The following is a 23415-nucleotide window of genomic DNA, read 5'->3' as shown; positions in this document are numbered from 1 at the left end:
TTCACCCATAAGCAAATAAAACGTTCAACAGAGCAATATTCTTAATTTTAACCATAAGTTAGTGCTTGCTCCAGAGTAAAAACAGTATTTTGGCTCAAATACTTCGGGTGCCTGAGGCAGCAAACTGCCATTCCATTTCCCCAGCTCGCTAAAAATGCACATTAAATGGCTCTACGACTAGTACTACTGAATACCACTAGATGTCAGCATTGCACCTTTAATTATTGCAGGTTGAGGTCAACGTTCTGGCTACACTGTCAAATGTCATGAGCTATATATTCAATATAACTTTATGTGTTGTATTTGGGCAAATGTAACTGTTGCAGTGACAGTATTCTTAACTTACAATTTAGAATGGCAAGACTCTTGAACTATTATTGGTTATTGATTGATACTTTTATACCTGTTGTCAATTGGACACAAAATGGACATGGAAATGGACTATACGTCCCTTTGATTCATTGCTGTGTATATGTGTTTAGTATGTCCTGTCCCTCTCCATCAAGGACCACAGTGGATGTAAGTGCTGTATAATGCTTTCATGTGTTATCCATTGGGCTTTATATATATATATATATATATTTACATTTTTCACCCCCAAAATAAATCTAATCAACTTGCCCATTTATGTATTTCAAGTGTAACAGAGATGAGAGATTCATCTTTGAATAAAGACATTTGGATCAACATCTGGGTCTGTATATTTATATCTGTATACATCTGCGTTTTCTTAGGCTACTTCCTTCTACTTTTAGGATGGGGAGGAAAAGATCATAACAGATAGTGTGGCCTTATCACAATGACAATTCAACGCAGACAGCACCAGCCTCTCAGCTCGGGCAAAGTCTAGGGGCTGATGTGGTAAACAGCTGTCTCTCTCCCTCTCTGTGTCTTCATGTATGTTGTCAAAACAGACTCAGTCAACGGTATTGCAGGGCTAGTATGGGCTTGCTTTTGTTTACAGTTGTTACCACTGCGATCCCTCTGTAGTGTGGTGAAACATTATCCTTAGTTCTAGGTAGGTTACTTTCACAGAGGAGGAATTACGTTAAACCGCAACTAACCATCAAACGATTGCCAAATCGTGCAGTGTTTGACATGGGCGGGTTTGATTGTTGCCACACCAGACCAATTACGCTTTCATGCAGCCCTCATCCAGTTGCCTTTTAGATTCAGCCCTTCAAACAGCCTCATGCATTCATAATCAAATTGAAATAATGAGTGGAAAGACTTGAACAAGGTGGCTGTACTGAGGGGGAAAAGTCTAATGTATCAGTATCCTGTCAATCTAATGAGTACCCCGTTCACTGTCTTTTCACTCGTTTTGAAGTGCTCAACTTCAGTTAAGGATACAAAAGAACCAAATTGACCTCAAGTTATGTTTAAAGAATGGTGTGCGTTTGCTTAAATGAGACAGATGACCTGCGTTCCTGGGAGAGACAAAGAGAGGAGCGTTGCCGTTGTGACCGGGGGATGTTTGGGCACTCAACTGAGCGACTGCTCCCCCAGAAATGTCATTCCATTGGTCAACGCTCCATAGCAACACATTCCACCTATGACAAAGGAGCTCACAGTGTTTTTGAGAGGGTGATATGAAGCAGAAAGCAACACAGGAGGACTCAAGGGAGGGGTGGGGTGAGGGGGGGGGGGGGGGTGAGGGGAGGGGGTGCCATTCCAACCCAACACCTAAAACCTCCAAACAGAATTTCACCAGACAAACCAACCTGTGCTCTCCCTCCCTCTCCCCACAGTCGCCGCAGCCTCCCCCGGTGCGAACCTGACTGGAATGTAAATACAAGAACGTTTCCATCCTTTTCTTCCGGCTCCCCGACTCCCTGACATTCCACGGGAATGTTTCTACTAGCAAAGGTCCCACCAGGTAAACAGGCAAATGCAATCAATAATAATCAAATCATAAATTGCAGCAATTTGCTGTGATCCACAACAGAACGACAAGAGACCGAACACGGTGTGAATGTGTGAAAACATATTTACAGTTTATTGATAGATGCAGGTGAGGCTCACACAAATAAATTGAATTAATAATGAATTAGTCATCGGACCAAGGTATCTTTTTTGCTTTTCACATAAGCGACAGCAGTGAATATAAAACAGTATTTTGACTGTTTTTAACTTGCAGCCCCAGGGCCGTATCTAGAAGGTTCCTTCTTGGAGAACAAGCAGTTTACACTGACAAGAGGAGACACACAGCAAGCAAAACAGCAGCTGCTCCAATAAAGACTTCCAAAACAAAACCAAAACAAGTAAAACAAAAAGCAAACAAAACCAAAAAAAAAAAAAAAAAAGCGTTCCAGTGACTACTACAGGATAAACAAAAGGATATCATAAATATTTTCACGATGGATCTCATCCATTGCAATTAAGAGCTGCTTGGGCTCGCCATTTCATCTACAATTTCTGTACAAGTTCTGTCCGTCTTCAAAGCGTCCCGTGAAAGTCCAGTTTCACATAACGAGAAGAGGGAATTGGGTTAAGATTTACAATTAGGTTCTGTCACCATTACACCAATGGAGAACTAAAGGCACTGTTACAATTCATAATATTGACAAACAACTATTACAGGGGCAGTAAAGATAAGTATTGGGGGAAGGTGGAGCCGTAACAGTAGTGGTACTGACCATCTTAACCAATTGCTTCATCAATGCGATACATTTCTAAGTGGCATTAGGCAGTACAGGTTTTTGATTGGTTCACATATCATTTCCGTCACATACGTTTCTCTGAAGGACAGTCAAAATAGCTTTGTTTTCAAGGTGACCTATTGCCACTTCCACAACATGGACTCACAAGAAGAGATGTTCAGCACCACTTTTCTACACCGAGTAGCAGGCGTCATTCTGGAACCTGTTGGCAGAAGCCTTCCGTAATGTAGAAACAGTGTCAACACACGTGCGCCTGCCCGCCTACCGCCACCTACCCCTTTATTTACATGTCGTTAAACAGCAAAATAAAAGTTAGCTGCACACGCACAATTAAGCGTTTCTCCGTCAATAGCTGTTTTGACACGGACAAAATGGCGACGAGTTTGATATCTCTTCTCGGAAAAAATGGAGGGAAGAACGGCTGGAGAAGCAGAGTTGACGAGGACACGAGGCAGTCGGTCGCACTTACAGTCGAGTCCTTGCGGGCGTGTCTTTACCCTTCAGTACTGTGCAGATGTCCACATTGGGGTAGGTACGTATGCGTCAGTCTCTCTGCCTGGTCTGAATCCTGATCTGGTGAGAGGGTTTTTACAGTGAGGCTGTCCGTTCCTGGCTGTGCTTTAGACTGTGCCATACACCCCCCCCCCCCCCCAGCAGTCTAGAGTTCATACAGTAAACACAAGAGTATCAAGAAACACACAGGAGGAGGACGGAAAGTGACTCGCCTCGCTTTCATGCATCTGGGTGTAGAGAAGACAGGCAGGTTCACATTATTTTCTTCTATGTTTCGAGTGTCATATCATATCCACGGACACTGACGAGGGAGGGAGGAACAGCCTAGGCAGAACGTTTTCAACGACACACATCCACGCATTCAACTCATTCACACAGCAGCGCATCGCAATGGCGTCACTTGAGGGAGTAGAGCAGCTCTGCCGTGTGGCAGAGGGACAGAGGGTGGGCGGAGGAGAAGTACTGGCAACACAGCCAGTCCTCCAGCTCGGCGTTCCTCTCGGGCTCCAGCGAGCGCTCGGCGAACTTCATCATGAGCAGGGCCCTCTTGACGTCCAGCCAGTTGAGGAGGCCCTCGTGGCGGGGCGGCTCCCCGGGCCGGTCCCACTGCTGCTCCATCAGGTCCCGCCTGGGGCCCCACAGGAGGCTCTGCAGCACGCGCTTGGCCTCCTGGATGTGGATGCGCTTGATGGGGTCCGGCTGGAGCAGCAGGCGGGCAAGTCTCTGGAGGCCTGCCGAGTAGAGGGACACGCCGGGGATGGAGGGCAGGTCCTCGCAGCTGTAGTCCTGCTCCTTCAGCTTGGGGCTGACCTCGAACGGGTTGGGCTGGTGCAGCAGCTCGTAGATGAGGATGCCCGTCTGGAACTCGTCGAACTTGCGGTACTGGGCCGCCGACACGATCTCCGGCGCCAGGCGGGCGTGGTCCCGCTTGAGGCGCGGGTCGTTGGCGGCGGCCGAGTCCTCAGCGCTGCGGCGCTTGGACTTGGCGAAGCTGCTGATGAGCAGGCGGGGGAGGTGCTTCTGGTCGTGGCCGTGGCGGCGGTGGGGCGCCAGGAGGAGGTTCTCCAGGCAGAGGTCGCGGTGCGTCACGCCGTGCTTCTTCAGGTGCTCCAGGCCGTTGCACAGCTGCAGCAGGAGGAAGCAGACGCGCCGCTCGTACACCTCCGGCTGGGCCTGGTGGAAGGACGCCCATTCCCGCACGAAGTCGGACGCGCTCTGCTGGGGCACCTCGCGGGTGATGACCACCACACGCTCTTTGTCCCCCTGGGAGGCGCTGGGGCAGGGGGGCAGGGAGGCCTCCTCCGAGGGGAGCATGCTCTGGGGCACGCAGGCGATGAAGTGGCCACAGTCCTGCTGGAGGTTGAAGTGGGGGGGCATGCTCTGCTGGACGGACAGGCCGTACAGGTGGCCCTGCTTCACCTCCGCAGTCTGGCTCTTACAGATCTGCACAGAGAGGAGGGGGAGACACACAGGTTAGAGTCACAACCACCATGTAGCCTGAGAGAGAGAGAATCCCTAAAGGAGATTGACACTGTTTTCCACCCCCCCCCCCCCCCCATTCCTATGGAGATTACTGTAATATTCAGCTTTCAAGTTGATGTGACATTGATATACACCCTGCCTATGGTTTGTTAGACATTGTTATTCATATCCACTGTCATCAAGCTTTAATTTGCTTCATGAACACAATGGGAGACTCGTGGTATTACTGTCGAACTACAAGCTCAGACAAATGAGGTTTCCTTTGTACAATATGTGCAGAGCCCTGTTTTACAAACACAGCTGGAGCAATGGTCTGATACGACACAGTGATTAACTCTGACTCCACATATTGCAGTCTGGTGATTAATATCTGAGCTGGATGATTTCATTCATGACGTCGGGAGACTTGCCGCTGTGTGTGTGTGTGTGTGCGTGTGTGTGTGTTGGTGTGTATGTAGGCCTTGACAACAGGGGTGTGTCCGTCTGTAAATCCTGCCTGCCTGGCATGAGAAGATTAATGGATCCAGAGACATTAGGCAAGAGTACGGGCCCTCGGGCAACGAGACACACACACACACACACACACACGCGCGCGCGCGCACACACACACAGACACACACAGACACGCGCACACACAGACACAAACAGACACACACCCACACGCACACACACACTCCCATATAAACACACACACACACACACACACCCATATAAACACACACACACGCATGCGCACACACACGAGCACACACACACACAGGCCCATATAAACACACATACACACACACACACACACACACACACACACACACACACACACACACGCACCAGCAGTGGCTTAACACGTCGCTAATGACTTTGGGCCAAAGGTCAGGCAGGAGAATGAATGCACACCCTTTCTACAGTACATGCCCTGCAGGCGTCCACCAACGCTGGGACCTTTTCCTGAGAACAAACAAGAGGAGGGGCCGCAACCCCCCCCCCCCCCCACCCTCTGAGTAGTCAAAGAGCTCGTTAAGAGCTCGGCTTACTGCATTGTACAGGCTTTATTGTTTAACGAGGGAGTCTTTAACGAGGGGAAAGATGACCTTGATTGATTGATGAGTGGCTCTTACATGGTCCAATCCCCCCCCAAAAAAAAGGAGTCTGAATTTGATCCGTAGATTACCAAGAGAACCTCTTCTCACGGTAATTAGGGAGATACACAGTTAACACCCCCGCTTGTTTATAATTCCAGTTTTTTTTTTTTTTTTTTATGTTTGTGATTAAATTTTTTGGGCCTCATTGTTTTGTCTACCACACTCGCTGCAATGTGCAAACATGAGACTCCTTGAAATAACTTGTTTGATATCGAAGCACAACACGACAGACCCTTTTGATTTCGCCTACTGGGTCAAAAAGAAAAACAGTCTTTGAAACTTGAGAAAACACAGAGGGCAGTGTGGGGAGTCTGTGGCGCATCCCGTTACCTTGACTGCATACGAGTTGCTGGGGTCGGAGGCGCAGGCAGCAGAGTAGTAGACGGCATCGCCCGCGTTGCAGCTGGGTTTGTTGCAGGTCAGTTTGAAGAGGGACCAGTTGCTCTCGTCGAAGCGCAGCGGGTTCTTCTGGCTGCGGGTGAAGTGGTCCTCGCACTTCAGGGCCAGCCGGCGCAGTGACTCGGCGTAGAGGCCTCCCAGCTTGGAGTAGATGCCCTCCCGGCTGTCCATGTTGCTGAGGAGGGTCTGCAGCTGCAGGCTGGAGCCGGCGCCGAGCCCGGAGGCTGAGAAGGGCACGCTGAGCTGGGGGGAGGAGGAGGTGGTCGCGCTCCCCCGGCAGTGGACCCCCAGACGGCCCCGCGTCTTCAGAGGCTCGTCCAGCGTGCGGGAGCGGAGGGGCCGGCCCTGCGGGGTGTGACAGCCCTCCAGAGACTCGCTGGAGGAGAAGAGGGGCCGGGGGTCCACGGGGCTGGAGGGGAGGCTGGACTGGGAACCAGCCGGATGGCACACGTTGCTCTCCGAGCCGGTGAAGGGCAGGCGGGGGTAGGCGCGGACCAGGGGTTTCCCGGCCGCGCTGTCAGGGGCAGAGACGGTGCGGTTCACCAGCTTCTTCTCCGGGAGGGGCGGCGGTTGGAGCTGGTTTCCCAGGCTGTTGCTAGAGAATGGGTCGGGGTAAGGGGACCCCGGAGAAGAGGCCAAAGGGCTCCTGGGATAGGGGGAGGAGCAGGTCAGGTGAGGGGCATCCTGGGAACCTGCACAGAGAGACACATGACATCAGCCGTTAGTCACGCAGACACAAGATAAAAGAGCCAAGATATCAACAAGGCCGCTGAGATAACACATGTTCACAGCACAAACTCTTGAGGGATCTTCTATGTGGATCAGAAGTGAACTGGTACTTTACCGTAAACACAACGAGCCCAGTAGGTTCACCTAGGGTTCAGTCTGATACACACACTGAGCAATGTGCAGACAGGGGCACTAACTGCTGCTGGTAGTTACTGTTTAACCAGGAGCCGCCTACGGCACTTGTATTGAATCACATAGTCGGTTGCCGTTGCGTCCCAGTGTCCTTGTGACCCCGTCACCCATAAACCGACTATCCACAACACAACTACATCTCCCCTTATGGCAGCGGTTCAGGAGCTGTTCACAGCTGCACCCATCCTGTACCCAGGTCCCTCCCTACGGTGACTGTCTTTGTGAAGCTTAGTCATATCAGTACACACACACACACACACTTCATCTCCTCACAAGTTCCTGTAGGGTGTAGTGCAGGGATCCGAGAGTGAGTCAAGGTGAGGTTCAAGTTCATGGTCAGAGTGATTGCTGTGCCATTATGGAACGAGGAATTAAAAGACTACCCGTGGAAGAAGAATGTGAAACTTTGACGTTCCCAGAGAGAGAGACAGATAATTGCGGTGTTTTACACAAATGAGTGCTTTGGTGGGGGGGTGGGGGGAAACACTAAGGAAAGAGTACAGCCAGTATGAAATGGCCAAGGCCCTCATTTCAGTCCTCATCAAAGTCCATAATTATCTCTTCAGACACTTCCCAGGAAGTGAGAGCAATTAACGGCGCAGGGGAGGCACAGGGCTTTCAGACCAACGCAGAGACGCTGACGTCTACCGCTGGTGCGTCAGACGTGCGCATGCTGATCCGATCTCTGTGGAAAAGGTGAAGGACTGAAAACAAAAGGCCCCGTCACGCAGACGCGCCGCCGCGGAAGAGGAAGTCGACAGAACCGAGCTAACACTCGACTTCTGCTACGATGACCTCGTCTTTGTGAAGCCTTTCCTCTTCTCTTTGTTTGGGCTAACTCTCTCACTGGATGGGCTTCCTTATCGTCCAGTGTGACGACTGCCACAAATGTGAGGCACTAAACCAACATGACAGTAAAGTACAGGGGAGGCTGGTGGAGGTGGAAATCGGAGGACGGGCTCATTGTAATGCATGGAATGGAATGAGGAATGGTATCAAACATGTTTTAAAAAAAAAAAAAAAATTATACCAGTCCTCATGCATTACCGTTCCATGCATTACAATGAGCCCCGTCCTCCGATTTCTACCTCCACCAGCCTGCCATGTACTCTGTCATTATTATCAGTAGTTATCAGTATAATCAGTAGTAGTACCACCACCAGCAGCACTCCCCAGGACCCCCCCCCCACTCCCCAGGACCCCCCCACACTCCCCAGGACCCCCCCACAGTGTTTGCTGCTGTCCACCCTACTCACCGGTGTCAGAGTGGGCTCTGGAGGAGGGGGAGGAGTCGTTGTGGAGGCTGTCTGTGGAGGCTGTGAGGAGGCTGGTGCTGCCCAGGCCTCTGAGGGACTTGGTCAGGCTCTCCACGGAGCCCTGCTGGCTGCAGCGGTCCAGCTCCACGCTGCTCTGGCTCATCTTAGCAGACACCCTGCAGAGGGAACAAACAGGACACTGTGTTTGTTGGTCTGTCGGTGTTCCATGTGTTCAGGTCAACGGTATCCATGGTCACTGCATTTCCATACACAAACAGGAAGTTCCCTGGAAGGTCATGTGGGTAGACTGTAAACATTTCAGACAAATGTACCAGTGTTCTCAATCAGCTAGCACAACAAAAATTCAATAATGTCAAGAATTGTCAAGTTTTCAGAACAACTGTGAACTAAATCTCTCTCGCGCATCGCAACACTTACAGTACAGAGAACTTTGAAAGCATTTCAATAGTGAACAACACCTTCCCTTCTGTCATTGGAGGGAACTGGTAGAGTATATGTGCTGTTTGACTTCAGTCAGTTTCCCTCAGGGGTCAGAGACCGTTTATGACTTTTATCTCTGGGAGAGAAAAAACAAGATCCAGTTTCCCCTTGATCTAGATATCCCAACCAGACGGTAACTGCAATAAGCCTCTGTGAGGTAACCTGTCTTTTATCTTTAAAAGAACCAAAAGTACCAGAAATGTCTTCACTTCCTCATTTAAAAAGAGACACACTTCACTGACTCAGTGTTGACCTTTATATACATAGTGTCTATAGGCTACATAGGCAGAAGTCCAACTCGTGAGGTCTTTGAAATGCCAATCCATCTAAGAGACGCATCAAAGAGATGCATCAATGCTATAGTTCGTTGCTGAGTGAACAATCATGTATTGTTAGTTAGTAATAGTATATATATAAATAATAGTTTTGCTTTTGAAAATCTGCCTGGGGTAGATATGGCTCTTTCAAAGCCCCCCCCCCCCCCCAACCAATCGCCTGATCTCCTTATTAACCTGCACAGGCTTTACTCTAAACAGATGACTAAGATAAAGGAATGCATTTTTCCGTTGGCCTGCCACAATAGCCTATTTGAATGAGAGGAGTCCCCTATTCTCCCGGGTAGTTTTCCCTAATCATGGGGCCCAATTAATCTGAGTGACGGCCCATTGAGGCTCGTTATGCCGGCTAATGGGCCCGGTGAGAGGGAGCTTCAGCCCCTTCGTCTGGGCGTCCGTTGGCTGCTCTCTCCGGCGGCCATGTCTTTAACTTCAATCACGAATCGTAAATCAACTGAACGAACAGCGGCGTTTAAACAGGGGTCTACCCTCCTGCCTGAGCGGGACCGGGTCCTACGATCATTTTTCAGACAAACAAAGGCGCACGATGATGAAAGCCAGTGAATATGCGGAGGTGGAGGCAAATGGCAATGGGTAGAGTGTGTGTTGTATGTGTGTGTGTGTGTGTGTCTTTCTCAGTCTAATGAGTTCATTTGTATCCTAAACATCAGATCCCCCCCCCCCCCCACCCCCCCCTTAGCATAGGAATGTAATTGTCATTCTTCATGCTCTGGGGGCAAATGCAGAGATGTGCATGGATGAATGCGTCCTTAGTGCAAGGGCACATGACGGAAGAGGACCCTGAGAGAGAGACTGAGTCTTTATGTATACACAACAAGAGACGCCCAGGAGGGGCCCAGGAGACGCCCAGGAGGCCCAGGAGGGGCCCAGGAGGCCCAGGAGGGGCCCAGGAGGCCCAGGAGGGGCCCAGGAGGGGCCCAGGAGGGGCCCAGGAGGCCCAGGAGGGGCCCAGGAGGGGCCCAGGAGGCCCAGGAGGGGCCCAGGAGGGGCCCAGGAGGCCCAGGAGGGGCCCAGGAGGGGCCCAGGAGGGGCCCAGGAGGGGCCCAGGAGGGGCCCAGGAGCGTACATGTGCCATCTACAGCATACACGGGAACGCTGACTACACGTCTGACATCAGGTGCGGCCGACTGGAACGGCGTTTGGACCGAGATCGCTGAGTATTCTGCAACAGCACCAGCGCAGCACCGTGCAGGACGTAAACAACGGTGCTAAGAAGCAGAGGACCTGTTGACGCTCGTATCGTCACGACACGCATGTGGGATTATAAAGGACTGAGCGGAGGGGAGGAAGCCTATATGGGGGCTTCACAGACGGCAGGGTTGAGAGCTGAGCCCCGCTATCCTGTGGTGGTGTTGTGGTGGATTATGTTCCACTTAGAAACCATTCTCACTTCCTGCGTCACACAGCCCTTTATTGCAGTAGCCAAAGACACTGCTAGGCTAGATGACTCTGAAAGTAGGCCTCATGCTTCCAACCCCTGTCTACTAGTCATGTGACAAACAGTAGGACCACGTTGTCAGATGACGTTTGGGCAAAAAGGTAATTTTCCCCCAAACACTGAGAATCCACTATTCCCTGGCTGTAGCCTCTTTGGTCATGATTTCATTAGATAAGACGAATCTGAGAAAAATGACTTGTGTCAAAGCGAGGGATTTAGATGGTTGTGTACACACATTTAATCAAACGCTGGGTGTAAACAGTGCCTCACACCCGTCAACAAACCAGAGAGACAACAAACCACCACAGCACTTTCATCCCTACGCCGGCTCACGCCCTTGAACATCGCAGTTTCACTGTCTGTTTACAGGCCATAAATAACAAACCAAGCTGCGGCTCTGTGCGCTTAGAATATTCAACGGCTGAAAATGGGACAATACAAGTTCAGATAGGTTACAATTGATGTGCTTCTTTGAGAGAGAAATGGGAATAGGGAGGACAGCCTAGGGCACAATGGAGGACATCATCTCTCTGTAAAAGGAGAGTGACCTTGGCAAGTCCAAAGCAATCAATGTGGAGTAGGCTGATAGGCTGATGTGAGTCATTGATGGGAGCCATATGGGATCTATGCACCCATAAAGAACCCCGTCCACTCTGATAATCCATTACAACACCTTAATGTGGGTTTCAAAATGCCTTCCCATTAGCCAGTCACGGGAAACGCAATATAGATCCATAATTGGCTCAAAGAGGTGTGCTGTTGATCAATGTGGAACCAGCTAAGCGGACGCTATCATATGAAGTCCCAGCAGCATCATTCTGGATGCTGGCCACCATTACTGGACCTTAAATAGCTTGTGTGTGTTCCAGAGAAGCACTGCAGCATCAGCCATGCTGTGAATTAAACATGGTGTTGGCGAGGTTAAAAATACTGTACCAACACAAGTAGCATATGAGGACTACATGCTGTGCAGAGTGACGACAGACACAGGCATACATAGACAGACACAGGCACACACAGACATACACAGGCACAGAGACACACAGACACAGAGATGCACAGACACAGAGACAACACAGGCACAGGCAGACACAGGCACACACAGACAGAGACACAGGCACACACAGACACAGACACAGGCAGACAGAGACACAGGCACAGACACACACAGACACAGACACACAGACACAGGCACACAGGCAAAGGCACAGGCACACACAGGCACAGACACAGGCACAGAGACAGGCACAGACACAGGCACAGACACAGGCACAGAGACACACAGACACAGAGATGCACAGACACAGAGACAACACAGGCACAGGCAGACACAGGCACACACAGACAGAGACACAGGCACACACAGACACAGACACAGGCAGACAGAGACACAGGCACAGACACACACACAGACACAGACACACAGACACAGGCACACACAGGCAAAGGCACAGGCACACACAGGCACAGACACAGGCACACACAGACACAGGCACAGAGACAGGCACAGACACAGGCACAGAGACACACAAGCACAGACACACGCACAGACGGACACAGACAGACACAGACACAGGCACACACAGACACAGGCACAGAGACAGGCACAGACACAGGCACAGAGACACACAAGCACAGACACACACGCACAGACGGACACAGACAGACACAGACAATAGAGTGTGTTTCAAACAAGGAAAGAGTAGAAGAGTTAACACTGACTCTAGACGGTTCTGTGATTCACACTGATGATGGTGTGCTGCACGGCTGCTGCTGTGCATACTGTATAAGGACAGGTCTTGATAGCTCTATGGAGAAGAATGGTCCCCATTGTCTCAACAAACAGGGTAATATGAACAACAGGGCAGTCATAACGAGTCATAAACCATCTCTTTGCTACCACTGCCAGAAATATTAATGTTTAGCTACAGGGCTCTCCCTCCCTCCCTCCCTCCCTCCTTCCTTCCCTCCCTCCCCCTCTCTCGGCTGCGGCTGGCCTCTGTACCCATAACACGTACGGAGCAAAGCTACAAGCAGAAATGAGCCGTGCGGTTGGTTCTACAGAGCACACTGCACACTGCTGCTAAAGGCTGGGTATTAGAGCGCGGGCTGATGGGTCCCTCAAGGTCCTCATCATCAGTCATGCTCCCAGGATCTAACCCGTTCGGCATTCAGACACACCACCATGTATTTCACGGGTCTTAGGCTTCACCCTCATCAACCCTCCGTGACATGACTACCTCCTTCCTCCTCCTCCACAGACCCAGGAAGAAGAAACAAGAAGGAACCGGGAGGCGAGTACAGAGGAGAGGAGAGGAGAGGAGAGGAGCGGAGCAGAGAGGAGAGGAGCGGAGAGTCCCCCACCCCCCTCGAAATGCCAGGTCTGGGCAGCATGCCATGCATCAGCAGGGCTGGTGCCAGGAAGGGTGAGAGAGAAGCTGACCGCACAGCCCTTGGCACCGACACGCTGGGGCAGGGTGAACCGATGGGGGTGGGGGGGGGGGGACTAGACACCTCCCACCTCTGATAAGATGGAAAAGATACACCACATAACGATAAGATACCACCAGGACGATGTGCTGCTCTTTGACATCTGGTCAACCAGAACACAACCAACCAACCAATCAGAGAAGAAGAGAAACAACAACTTTCATTGTCAGTGCTGCCGGTCACATGACACTGCATCTACGTGTGACTTAAAAGTCAAGAATACCCACGATGCCCAATGATTCAATTCATATGGTTTACAGAAACTCGGCAACGCATCCGCTGCGTCAGTTGACCACCATCTTATTCATATTATATATATATATACACACATACAGTATCTACCTTAGCCTTCGAGTTAACCAAAAACATCTCTTCTCTAGTCACAAAGGCAACATAACCAGAGTTATTAGCTTGGTGTTAGCCAACATAACTAAGCTGATAACTCTGGTTATGTTGGCTGATACGTAGCTGATACCTAACTAATAACTCTGGTTATCAGCCTGAAACTACAACCGAGAACTTAGTTTAGCTAGGTTAGGTATATCAGAAAAGTATCATACGGTACCTCACGTCGAAGCTGAGACGGTCTATGAGTGGGCGGTGGACGCATCATTCACCCAGATCTGACAGTGTCTCTCAAAACCACCGTGAAGTAACACAACGCTCTCCAGCAACAACAAGAGTCATGTGTGTATTTAAAGTCTCTCTCCAGGGAAAAAAAGCAACAGCACCGTTAAATCAGGCAAATCAGAACACCCACAGCGGCCACACACCACCCCGTTCGCCGTAGTGTTTACTCCCAGCAACAACCCAGCAACTAGATGCTATCTATTCTCTGTCATCCGGAAGGGATAAAGCCGGTCTTTGGGGGGGGGGGATCTTGGCTATGGGTGGCACCTCTTTAGCCTGGCTGGGACAGTTTGGGAAGTTGCCTGGGGCAACAATCTGCTCCACCACAGAACCCCCTGCAGCGTCCTGTTATGATCCACCTGACACGCCCACCCACCCGCCCACCCCACTCTACACTCCTCTGAGTTGGGGTGAGACGCTCCAGGAGGGACTGGTTGAACTGTCACTAGGGATTAAACACCAGCTCAAAGTGTCACCTGACCCCCTTACCACACATGGCGTGGGGACATTTGGTTCCTCCGTGATCAAAGGCTGTGATCAAGCCTGTGAGAAAGACATATTTCCAAACCATCTGGGGTTCTTAAATGATTCACCACATACAAATGCTGCTTCGTCGGATACGGGAGGGTTGCCCGCTTTCCCCCCGCTTCATGGAAATACCACATCAGTTGTTTGTCTTCCACTTTAGTGTGTTACACTCTTTTCAAATACTTTTTGATGACTTTGTCGACATGGGGATTTAAGTCTCTCCAAATGTTCCCTGAGTGCATTGTGTTGGGTGGATACTTGTTGCCGTCGTGAGACCACGCGAGGGTTAACCCGGGTGTTTGATGTTTAGGTACAGAGAGCTTATGGTGTGGCAGGCCAGGTCTGGAGTGTGCTGTAGCAGCAAAGCTGTAGGAAAACAAAGAAGCGCAGAATAGGAAAGCATGACGCTGGCTGGGCAAGGCGTGTTCCCACACGCACTCAGAAGGTGTATTTGTGTCAGCGCAGCACGCTAGAAATGTATTGGGAGGGAGACGCGTCGCCTTACTAGTATTACAACGAAAATAAGGGTCTCCGAAACGTGATCAGCAACAGGGGTTCTAGTGTTCCCGAAAGCCGGCCAAATTTGACACAAATGTTTATCATTTCGGAGGGTTTCAAATGTCAAAAGGTAGAGAGTTAGTTGGGAAGAACCGGCGGCTGGTATTGCCAAAGCGGCGTGTTCAAATACAAACACTGTGATCCTTGCCCCAATTCACCCTGCTCATCAAAGATGATCTGAGACAAAGTCAAACACACTAAGGATCACCAAACACAAAACAGAAACACAAAACAACCGTTTCCCCGCAGACCCAGCATGGCGCTATTGACTAAGCGCCTGAAGCTCTACATTCAGCTCTACTCCGCAAGGACGTCAGGAACTCACAGTTGTATTCTAAACCCAAACATACCTGACGAAGCAAGACTTATTTTAAAGTGTCATCATTTGACGGCGCTCCATGTCTTCAACTTCTGCTTTTGGTCTCTGACTCAGAAAGCTACATGTATTAATAATCTAGGCCTGGAGGTCAAAATAGTACAAGCAAAATGTCAGAGGAGTTCAACAACTATGTTCAGCATGTCTGTGCAACTCCACGTCAAGACATTAAAACGTGATTCATCCCATGACAATCGGAGAAACATCTTAGTTAAATGCATATCAAAAACACTGTTGTCTTTGTGTGAGCGTGTCAATGGACAACAAGGCCTCCCTTTTCCCAGCCTCAGCCATTGTGTGCCAGCCAAAACAAATTTTCAATGTGACAGGGTACACTTTTTACAGCCTGTTTTGTTTGTAAATGAGAATGAAAAAGTGATACTCCTTCCAATAGAACAAGGAATGCATTCAGAGGCATTCCAGAACAGTCTGAATGATCCCAAGGTTCCAGAATGGTGGCTGATACCGGCTGAATAATCACACTATGAAAGGAGAGATCACAGTAGACTCGCTCGCATCACTGCACAAACAAGGGAGGGGCGTCTGAATGTAACACGCAGAGAACCGCGTTCCTGCATCGTCACGGACTCACCCAGCTGAACCTATCAAAATTCATGTTCCCAAAATAGTCCAAAAAGTGAATAGTTGATTATCAAACAGCAAAATCCTTTTAGTGAAGAAGGGAATAAAACATCTATGACGTCTATGGAAAGTGCTTGGTAATGTCTTGCATTCATGTATACGCTGCCTAATGCAGTGTATAAACTATGGATGGATGAAATAGTAGTACACTGACAATGAGACTAGCCTAAATCACAGAAAGCATTACACAATGAGCTTCCAACTGGCAGATAAATAGCAACATTAAAACGTCATTATTTATGGAGTCCCATTACTGTTATGCTATGAGGAATTAGGCCTATATTTATGATGGTTTCTACAGCAGCATAGAGACCTACATTGCATTCTGTTCTGTCAGAACTGTATGGGAAACATGTTTTATCCAAACTTCTGTGGCTCAGTCGGTAGAGCATGGCGCTAACAACGCTTAGGTTGTGGGTTCGATTCCTGCTGGGACCATATGTACTGTAAAATGTATGCACTCACTGCAATGTAAGTCGCTTTGGATAAAAGCGTCAGCTAAATGGCATATATATATATATATATATATATATATATATGTGCCATGTGTTTTATCCAAACAAATACATGTAAAACATATCCTATTTAAATGTTGTCACTTTCATCAATATGGCACCAACAGAGGTTAAGTTGAAGTGATACCGCATACTCCATGAGTTAGCAAAGGTACAAGACAAACCAGTTCTGTTGCCTGCCTGTCACCTTGGCCTTCCTGTTTCAGACCTACCCCCCATTCATTCTACACTCTCGGAAATACCACAGCTCGCTCTGAGTGACAAAAGGCCCCTCTTACCTGTGGTGCTTCTTTGGCGGTGGGGGTGGAGGAGCGGGGTCATGGTTTGCGCTCTTCCCCTCTGCGAGCTCCGTGCGGAGAGACGTCGTCTTGGCCAACATGCTCCCGCTATGTTTGCCCTCCTCCTTGCTGCTGCCCGCCTGCTTCTGACTGGCACCATTGTTGGTCGTGCCTGGCGGGGTGCTACCCTCGCTGTGTGCCGCCGGCCTCCAATCCCTGGACTCCCTCCAGACAGCCGCCCCATTGATGAGCCCCGTCACCCTGCTGTGAGAGGCTGTCTCCTGGGCAGCTCCCTCCTCCGTCTCCCCCTCCTCCTCTTCCTCCTCGATCCGGCCCTCCCAGTTCCAGGCGGTGTTGTGGGGCTTGTGCCTCCGCTCCGGGGCCGAGGTGTGGGGCTCCACCTGGGGCTTCACCTGGTTGTCCCGGGGGGAGAGGAGGAAGGCGTGGACGGTGGCTTCGGGGAGCGCGGCTGGGGAGAGGCTGGAGGTCCCCAGTTTGGGCGAGCGGTTGTTCCTCTTGGGGGGTATGGGTGGACTGCCCTGGGGCTTGGGCTGGAGGGAGGCTAGGGGGGGCGTCTCTGTGCCTGTGGAGCTGGAGGAGGTGGGCCATTTGAAGGTGGGACTGCTGGGGTCCTTGAGGAGGGTGGGGCTGAAGTGGGACCACTGGGTGCTCACGGCCGAGTCCGGGCTGCTCAGGTAGAACGTCCGGTTGTTCTCCTCCGTGTGGGCTGCCATAACGGTGATCTTTGCCCTCTGACCCTCTCCTGCGACCTCCACCTCCAGCTCAGAGCGCTGATGCTGGCTGGGCTTCCCCTCACTGTTAGGCCTCCTCTTCCGCTTGGTGCTCTCGGCGTAGATGGGCTCTGAGGTGTTGGGCTGCCCGTTGGGGGTGTCCGAGGGGGGGCTGGCCGAGGCCGAGCCAGGGAGGCTCCGAGGGCTATCGGGTCCCAGCTGTCCGAAGCCCTCAGGCCCTGTGAGGGAGTCAGTGCTGCTTCGGTAGGAGCAGGAGTCTGACAGGCTGGCAGGCTCAGAGAGGAAGGACGGGGTCCGACCACAGGGCTGGGGGCCAGGGCTCCTTGAGTCCAGGGTTAAGGCCGAGGCAGGAGAAGTGCTGGGTGGCTCTTTATGTCCAGAGCTGATCCCGTTACTGGGGGCGGTGGCGATGATGTTGATGGCGATCCCCAGAGGAGCTTGAAGCTCCTGGACAGTGGAGGAGCCTCTGGTCACCACACTGTTCCCGTTGTAAGTGCTGCTCTTGATGCTTTTGGTGATCTGTTGCCTGTAGGACTCAGTAGAGTTCCCGTTCTCCTTGAGGCTGTGAGGACCACGGCCTTCCTCCTGGGTCACAAAGATGCTGCTGATGATCATAGAGTCCTTTTGGAGGGGAGGCGGGGACACGGCACTGGGAGAGAACCTGCTGGAGAAGTCCATCTTACCAGGGACCGCGTTCTGCAGTACTGCCTCTTTCAGAGCCTTGTTGCAGCCATTACTGTCGATGTAAAGGGGAGCGAAGTCCAACATCTTCTTAAGACCGTGTCTGTCAACTGGACTCTTTGGGTTCTCCTGGCATATTGAGAAAACACATTCATGGTTACACAGGGTATCTGACCTAACAGACTACAGTGAATTTAGTAATTTCCCAAAACATCTTCTCTTGAGTTTACAAACTTGACTTCTAACTGCTAATTTAAACCAAAGGGAGATTCAATTCTGCCATGAGCCTGTGTTTGAGTGAGTGGATGAGCCCTACCTGCTCTATGTTCATGTTGACATCTGCTAGCATCTCGTTGGCGTCGAGGTTCATCATGGTAGGTCTGACGGCGATGGTGGGCTTGCTGTAGGGCGAGGGCAGGGTCACGCCGTCATCCTCATCGCCCCCGAGACTGGCCCTCACGCAGGGCGCGCTGCCGCTGGGACGGTGGGCGCTGCGCGGGTGGAAGCAGTTTTTGCACGAGCCGGGTTTCCACACGTGTTCTGCAAACTCGCTGCAGGCCGACATTTTCGTCCACACGTTCGGTGCTCGTCACTGTCGGGCAGGGCGGGTCCCACGGGCCTGGGGACGGTCCGACATGGCTGGTGCTGGAGTCGCGTGGAGTCAGGAGAGGAAGGCGGCCTGCAGAGAGGAGGACAGAAGCGGTTTAAAATAAAAAAAAATCTGATTCCAAACTGAATTGTATTCATTATTATGACGATTTCTTATACCTGTGTCGTAAGACTGTAATTACACAGGGAACGACATTGTTGAACTTTAGTAACTGCATTGTAATTGCATATCAATGTAATTTAGCAGGTTTTATGATTACACATCAAGGGGTTATTCCACATAACACGTAAAAACTGTGTTCCATTATCATGCAATTGATAAAGGACTATATAACTACATGTTAATACAATGTTGTTACAATAGTAATCCCAGTGTTATTACAGATATAAGCATGCCAGAGCACACAATGCTCAGTTTAGAGAGACTTCCCACACAGTCTAACATGTCTGTCAACAGACCCATCACAAATACATGCAGAGACACAACACTGCATTAACAGTTCTACCAGTTACCTAAACTTCATATCAATGTAGCAATAAAAGAAAATCCCTTTTTGGTGGAAAGTATTTCAGTGGGTCGTGGTGTTACATAAGAGGCAGGATGAGCGGTACTTCACACCCACTGGTGAAACCAAAAGGTGAGGTCCACTCCTCAGCCCTTTCCTCTGTGCCTGACTTGCCTAACAGGACTGCCATTATGTGTGGAAAGCACCAACATTTCCTCAAGGCCAACTAGAATAGAGAGGATGGACATTACATTTAAGTCATCCAAAACGACTGAGTGAATCAACTACAGTCTACGGTCTGTGTACAACAGTCATCGTAAGTAAAACCTACGATAAGAACAAGTGCCATGGGCAGTCACAGTGTTAGAGAAACAGACAAACCGATCACACTTATATTCAAATACAAAAAGGAATTCTACTCAACCAATCCCGAAGACACAGAAGACTCTACAGCCAGAGACAAATGTACAGGATAGGCACCTCACGATGATCTTATCTATGAATTAATATCCCATAATGCTAGTCTGACAAGTCTAACATGTTCACACATCAAGGCCAAGAATGTTCCCATTGATTCCACCTTCCAACCAATTTTAACCAACTACTTAAGGTCATTCAAATGCATCAAATGTCATTGTCCATGGTGGTAAAAGTTGAAACAATGACTGTCTTTAAGCTCAGCAGTAATCTCCTCTGTGAGTCCGCTGTTGTTGATTGTGTAACCCAAGATGTGTCGCGCTAGTGTTCCTCTTTCCCAGGGTTCCTAAATTAGAGGTTCAGAGTTTCTGTTCAGCCCACATGACCCCCAGGAACATAAAGGCGTTCAGAATGCAGTCTCACGTTCGCTAGAACGTCTCTGAAGCGCCTCAGACATCCCAGAGGTCGGTATGCCAGGAATGTCTACAGGCGCAAGTTGCACCAGGGTGAATCTCACACCACAACAGCCCCCCTCCTGTTAAAGACTGGAGGACGGTGAGAAAATCAACACACTTAGTAGGATCATTTGTTTTGTTCTATCTGGGTGTCCCCGTGTCTACAGACACCTCTAAATACCTTGGGACAAGCCTTGGAGATGGTGTGTACACACAAACACACACACACACACACACACACCTCCTCAACTCATTACCTCAGAAAGCAACTTAGAGGATGCAGTACTCCTAGCAGGTTCAGTGGAATTAAACAGATCACTTACTCAATCTCAAAGGCCAATGTTAGTGTTGACTGAGTGGGGGTGATTGACACGTTCTGTGGAATACAATACTACAATTCAGTTTCTCCCAAAACATAGGGACCAACTATATGCATAGGAGGTGGTCCTACGCAACTATATGCATAGGATTCCTGAAGGAAAGTGATGCATGTTGTTTACATAAATCTTTGTTCCGCACTGGAGGGGACCACAAAGACTGTTGCTTCAACTCCAACAAACCTACATAATGGAGCCTATGTTGAAATGTGTGAGAGAAGAGGCAAAACGGAAAGAAGAAGGTGGACAGGATGACGCGTGGTCTGCTTCTAAGAATTCAACAGCCACAGCTGTTCTCTTCCTTTTCCCAGGAAATCACTCAAAACAAAAACTAGACTGGACATTTGAACGTACATTTCTTCAGTTCCACCATCCCCTCTAAAAATGAGCACAGTAACATTTTCAGAGAGATTCTGGGTGCCTTTTCCTCTTTCTCCTGTAAATATACAGGGACACAAGGCCTGGGGTGGTCCAGTGGTCGAGCACCATGGCCTACAGAGCACACATATGCCCATGTCGGCATGGATTCAAATTCGGCCCATGCCCTGCTGACATACCCTCTGTAGTGGGACTACTACACTCCCCCCAAAAATAATAACCTTAAAAAACTCAAAATAAAGATACAGGAACACATACTCTCCGTGAGTATGGTCATGACACAAATTCAAGTTCTGCCTTAAATAAACACTTGGAAGTCTGGGAGTGAAATATCTCAGGAGGGTGTTAGGGAATCAGAAGGCTGCTGGAGAAAAAACATCAGAGTAAAGATGACCTGCGTCAACTTTGTTCTTTCAAACTTGGTGGCATTCCGCCTCTTGGGCACAAAATAAAGCCATCTTTGTGTGCTCTTCTGCCCTAATGAACCACTGCCACTCTGCTCTGCTCCCTGCCGTCTCTGCCTAGCAGGGAATAACAGCGCCTGGAAGCCAAACAGTCGCCCCAACAGCACATCCCTACTGACCACGCTGTATTTGCTCAGGGCTAGTCTGCTGCGGTAAGAATGCAGATTGTGCGACAATGTTAGACTGAGTGGCTACAGTTTGACAGTCGTAATGACTGGTAACAAAGTGGGGCAGGGCAGGGCTTTACCAAAGAACAGCTGAAAGAACTTAAAAATATGTTGTTTTACACTGGTTCCACGTCTAAAGTGTCTTTCATATGCTACACGATGATAGGTGTGTGAAACAACAGCTGACCACAAATAAATAAATCCACTTTCAATCACACTGTGACTGTCAGACAAAACTGATAGTCTGTAATCGGTCTTGAACACAATTATGCACGCATCAGGGAGGACGTTTTTCTATCGGTGATATGACTGTCTAATTAATCGAATAAGAACTAATTAAATAAAAAGACGTGGGCTAGACTATTCTCAATCGTGGCATGTCTATCGAGTCGTAAAGATCAACGGAACATTCCGGGGTGTTTTACTCATTAATGTAATTTCTGTTCAGTTAGCAGGGGTACATTGCCGGGGCTGTTTAAACATTGAATCAGCATTTCCTATGCAGTTGGGTATTTAATCTTTCATGCTCGCTCAACTTCATTTTCGTCTAATTCGGACCACGACTTGACGATTCCCTGCGGTATCAAGTGACTGGAAGGACGTGCATTATTTCAGAATCAAGTGCGATGACCTGAACACGTGCTTTGTTGATGAATATATAGATATGTTGACATTTTCAAACTCTGAACACTGTGGTCCTTGCCTCTTGTAACATTCACAATTGCATTCTGATGATAACAGTTGAAGCCTATCACATGTGTGACATTTTGATTGAGGTTGGTTATCTGCAAATGAAACGGCGCATTAAACGAGTAGAGCGCATTAATGTTGTCCAAATTGCACATGTATGTACTACAAGTGAGTGAATTGTCGTATACAATGTAGCCTATGAGTGGCAAACTTGAAAATACTCAACATGTTTTGGCTGGCAGGAAAAAAACGGTCATTATTGTATTTTGTAGGCGAGGAGTCAATTGATTCATTCGGCTTACCTGCGGAGTTCTTGACTTGCCTGGCAACAGCAAATGCTGCCCCGAAGAAACTCAATCGAAACAACACTATTGATTCCCAAAGAATAGAATGGTTGATTTGTATTTATCCCACATCCGACAGGTTGCTCGGGAAGGCTGTCGAAAATGAAGGTATGCGGAGTCCCAGTAGGCAGCTGTGATCCGTGGCTGGCCGGGGTGAACTGGTGGCTCAGCGGCGAACAGAGCCTGAATCTCCTGCAGCGAGGGGAGGAGCTCCGAAAACTAATAAACTACACGACTACTCTGGCCCCCTGCACTGGCCACATCCAAGTAGCTGTAAGTGGTTTCATCAATTCACCTTCTACCACGGCAGAACATCGGGCGCGTTTTAAGGCAAGGACATCTGACTAGAATGGCCTTTTAACGCGCACGCAGTCTTTAGCCCGATGGCTTAAATAAGAACGTCATAGCTATACATCTTTGTGAATGGAGAGATATCACATGCTGCAGTGCACAGTTATTTCTGTGGTGCATGGGATACATTACAAAACGAATGAACAACATACTTTGGGTAGCTCTGGGGTTTTTGTGGCATGTGGTGTCACGCCGGTCACCGTTGGTTGTCTCTGGCCGTCAGCCGTCTGGTCCCCCCCCTCCGGGCTCCAGAGAGACACTGCAGCGGAGTGAAGCCGTGTCGGGCGGCCCGCCCGCTGGCCCTCATTATGACCGGGCCGTATTGTCCCTTTATCACAGCTAAAAGGTGAAACATCACTGTCTGTCAATACTACGTAAAAAAAAAACAACGGCGCGAAAATACACGCCGACGCCCCTGGGGCTTATAGGACCTGGGAATTGTTTTCGGCTAAGCGGCATAACCAGGCATGACAACCCAAGATTACCCTAATGAACTGATTGGGGGGTTAAGTCATCTGATTGTTACCTTTCAATGGAGG

At 49.6% G+C, this 23415-nt stretch overlaps 1 protein-coding gene across 1 annotated transcript; it reads right to left on the bottom strand.

Annotated features, from left to right (window-relative positions):
• Nucleotides 1–1972: 1972 nt before the first annotated feature.
• On the bottom strand, nt 1973–22660 carry prag1 (PEAK1 related, kinase-activating pseudokinase 1). The gene is made up of 6 exons (XM_083670616.1): nt 22484–22660; nt 18435–18797; nt 16686–18247; nt 8374–8549; nt 6128–6888; nt 1973–4619 (listed from the first exon to the last, which is right to left on the bottom strand). The coding sequence occupies exons 2-6, from the start codon at nt 18681–18683 to the stop codon at nt 3573–3575; spliced, it is 3795 nt and encodes a 1264-aa protein (XP_083526742.1). The 5' UTR covers nt 18684–18797; nt 22484–22660; the 3' UTR covers nt 1973–3572.
• Between the last annotated feature and the right edge of the window lie 755 nt (nt 22661–23415).

Source organism: Argentina silus (assembly GCF_951799395.1).
Source record: "Argentina silus genome assembly, chromosome: 5".
Classification (NCBI taxonomy): domain Eukaryota; kingdom Metazoa; phylum Chordata; class Actinopteri; order Argentiniformes; family Argentinidae; genus Argentina; species Argentina silus.
This window is presented reverse-complemented; position numbering and strand designations above follow the sequence as displayed.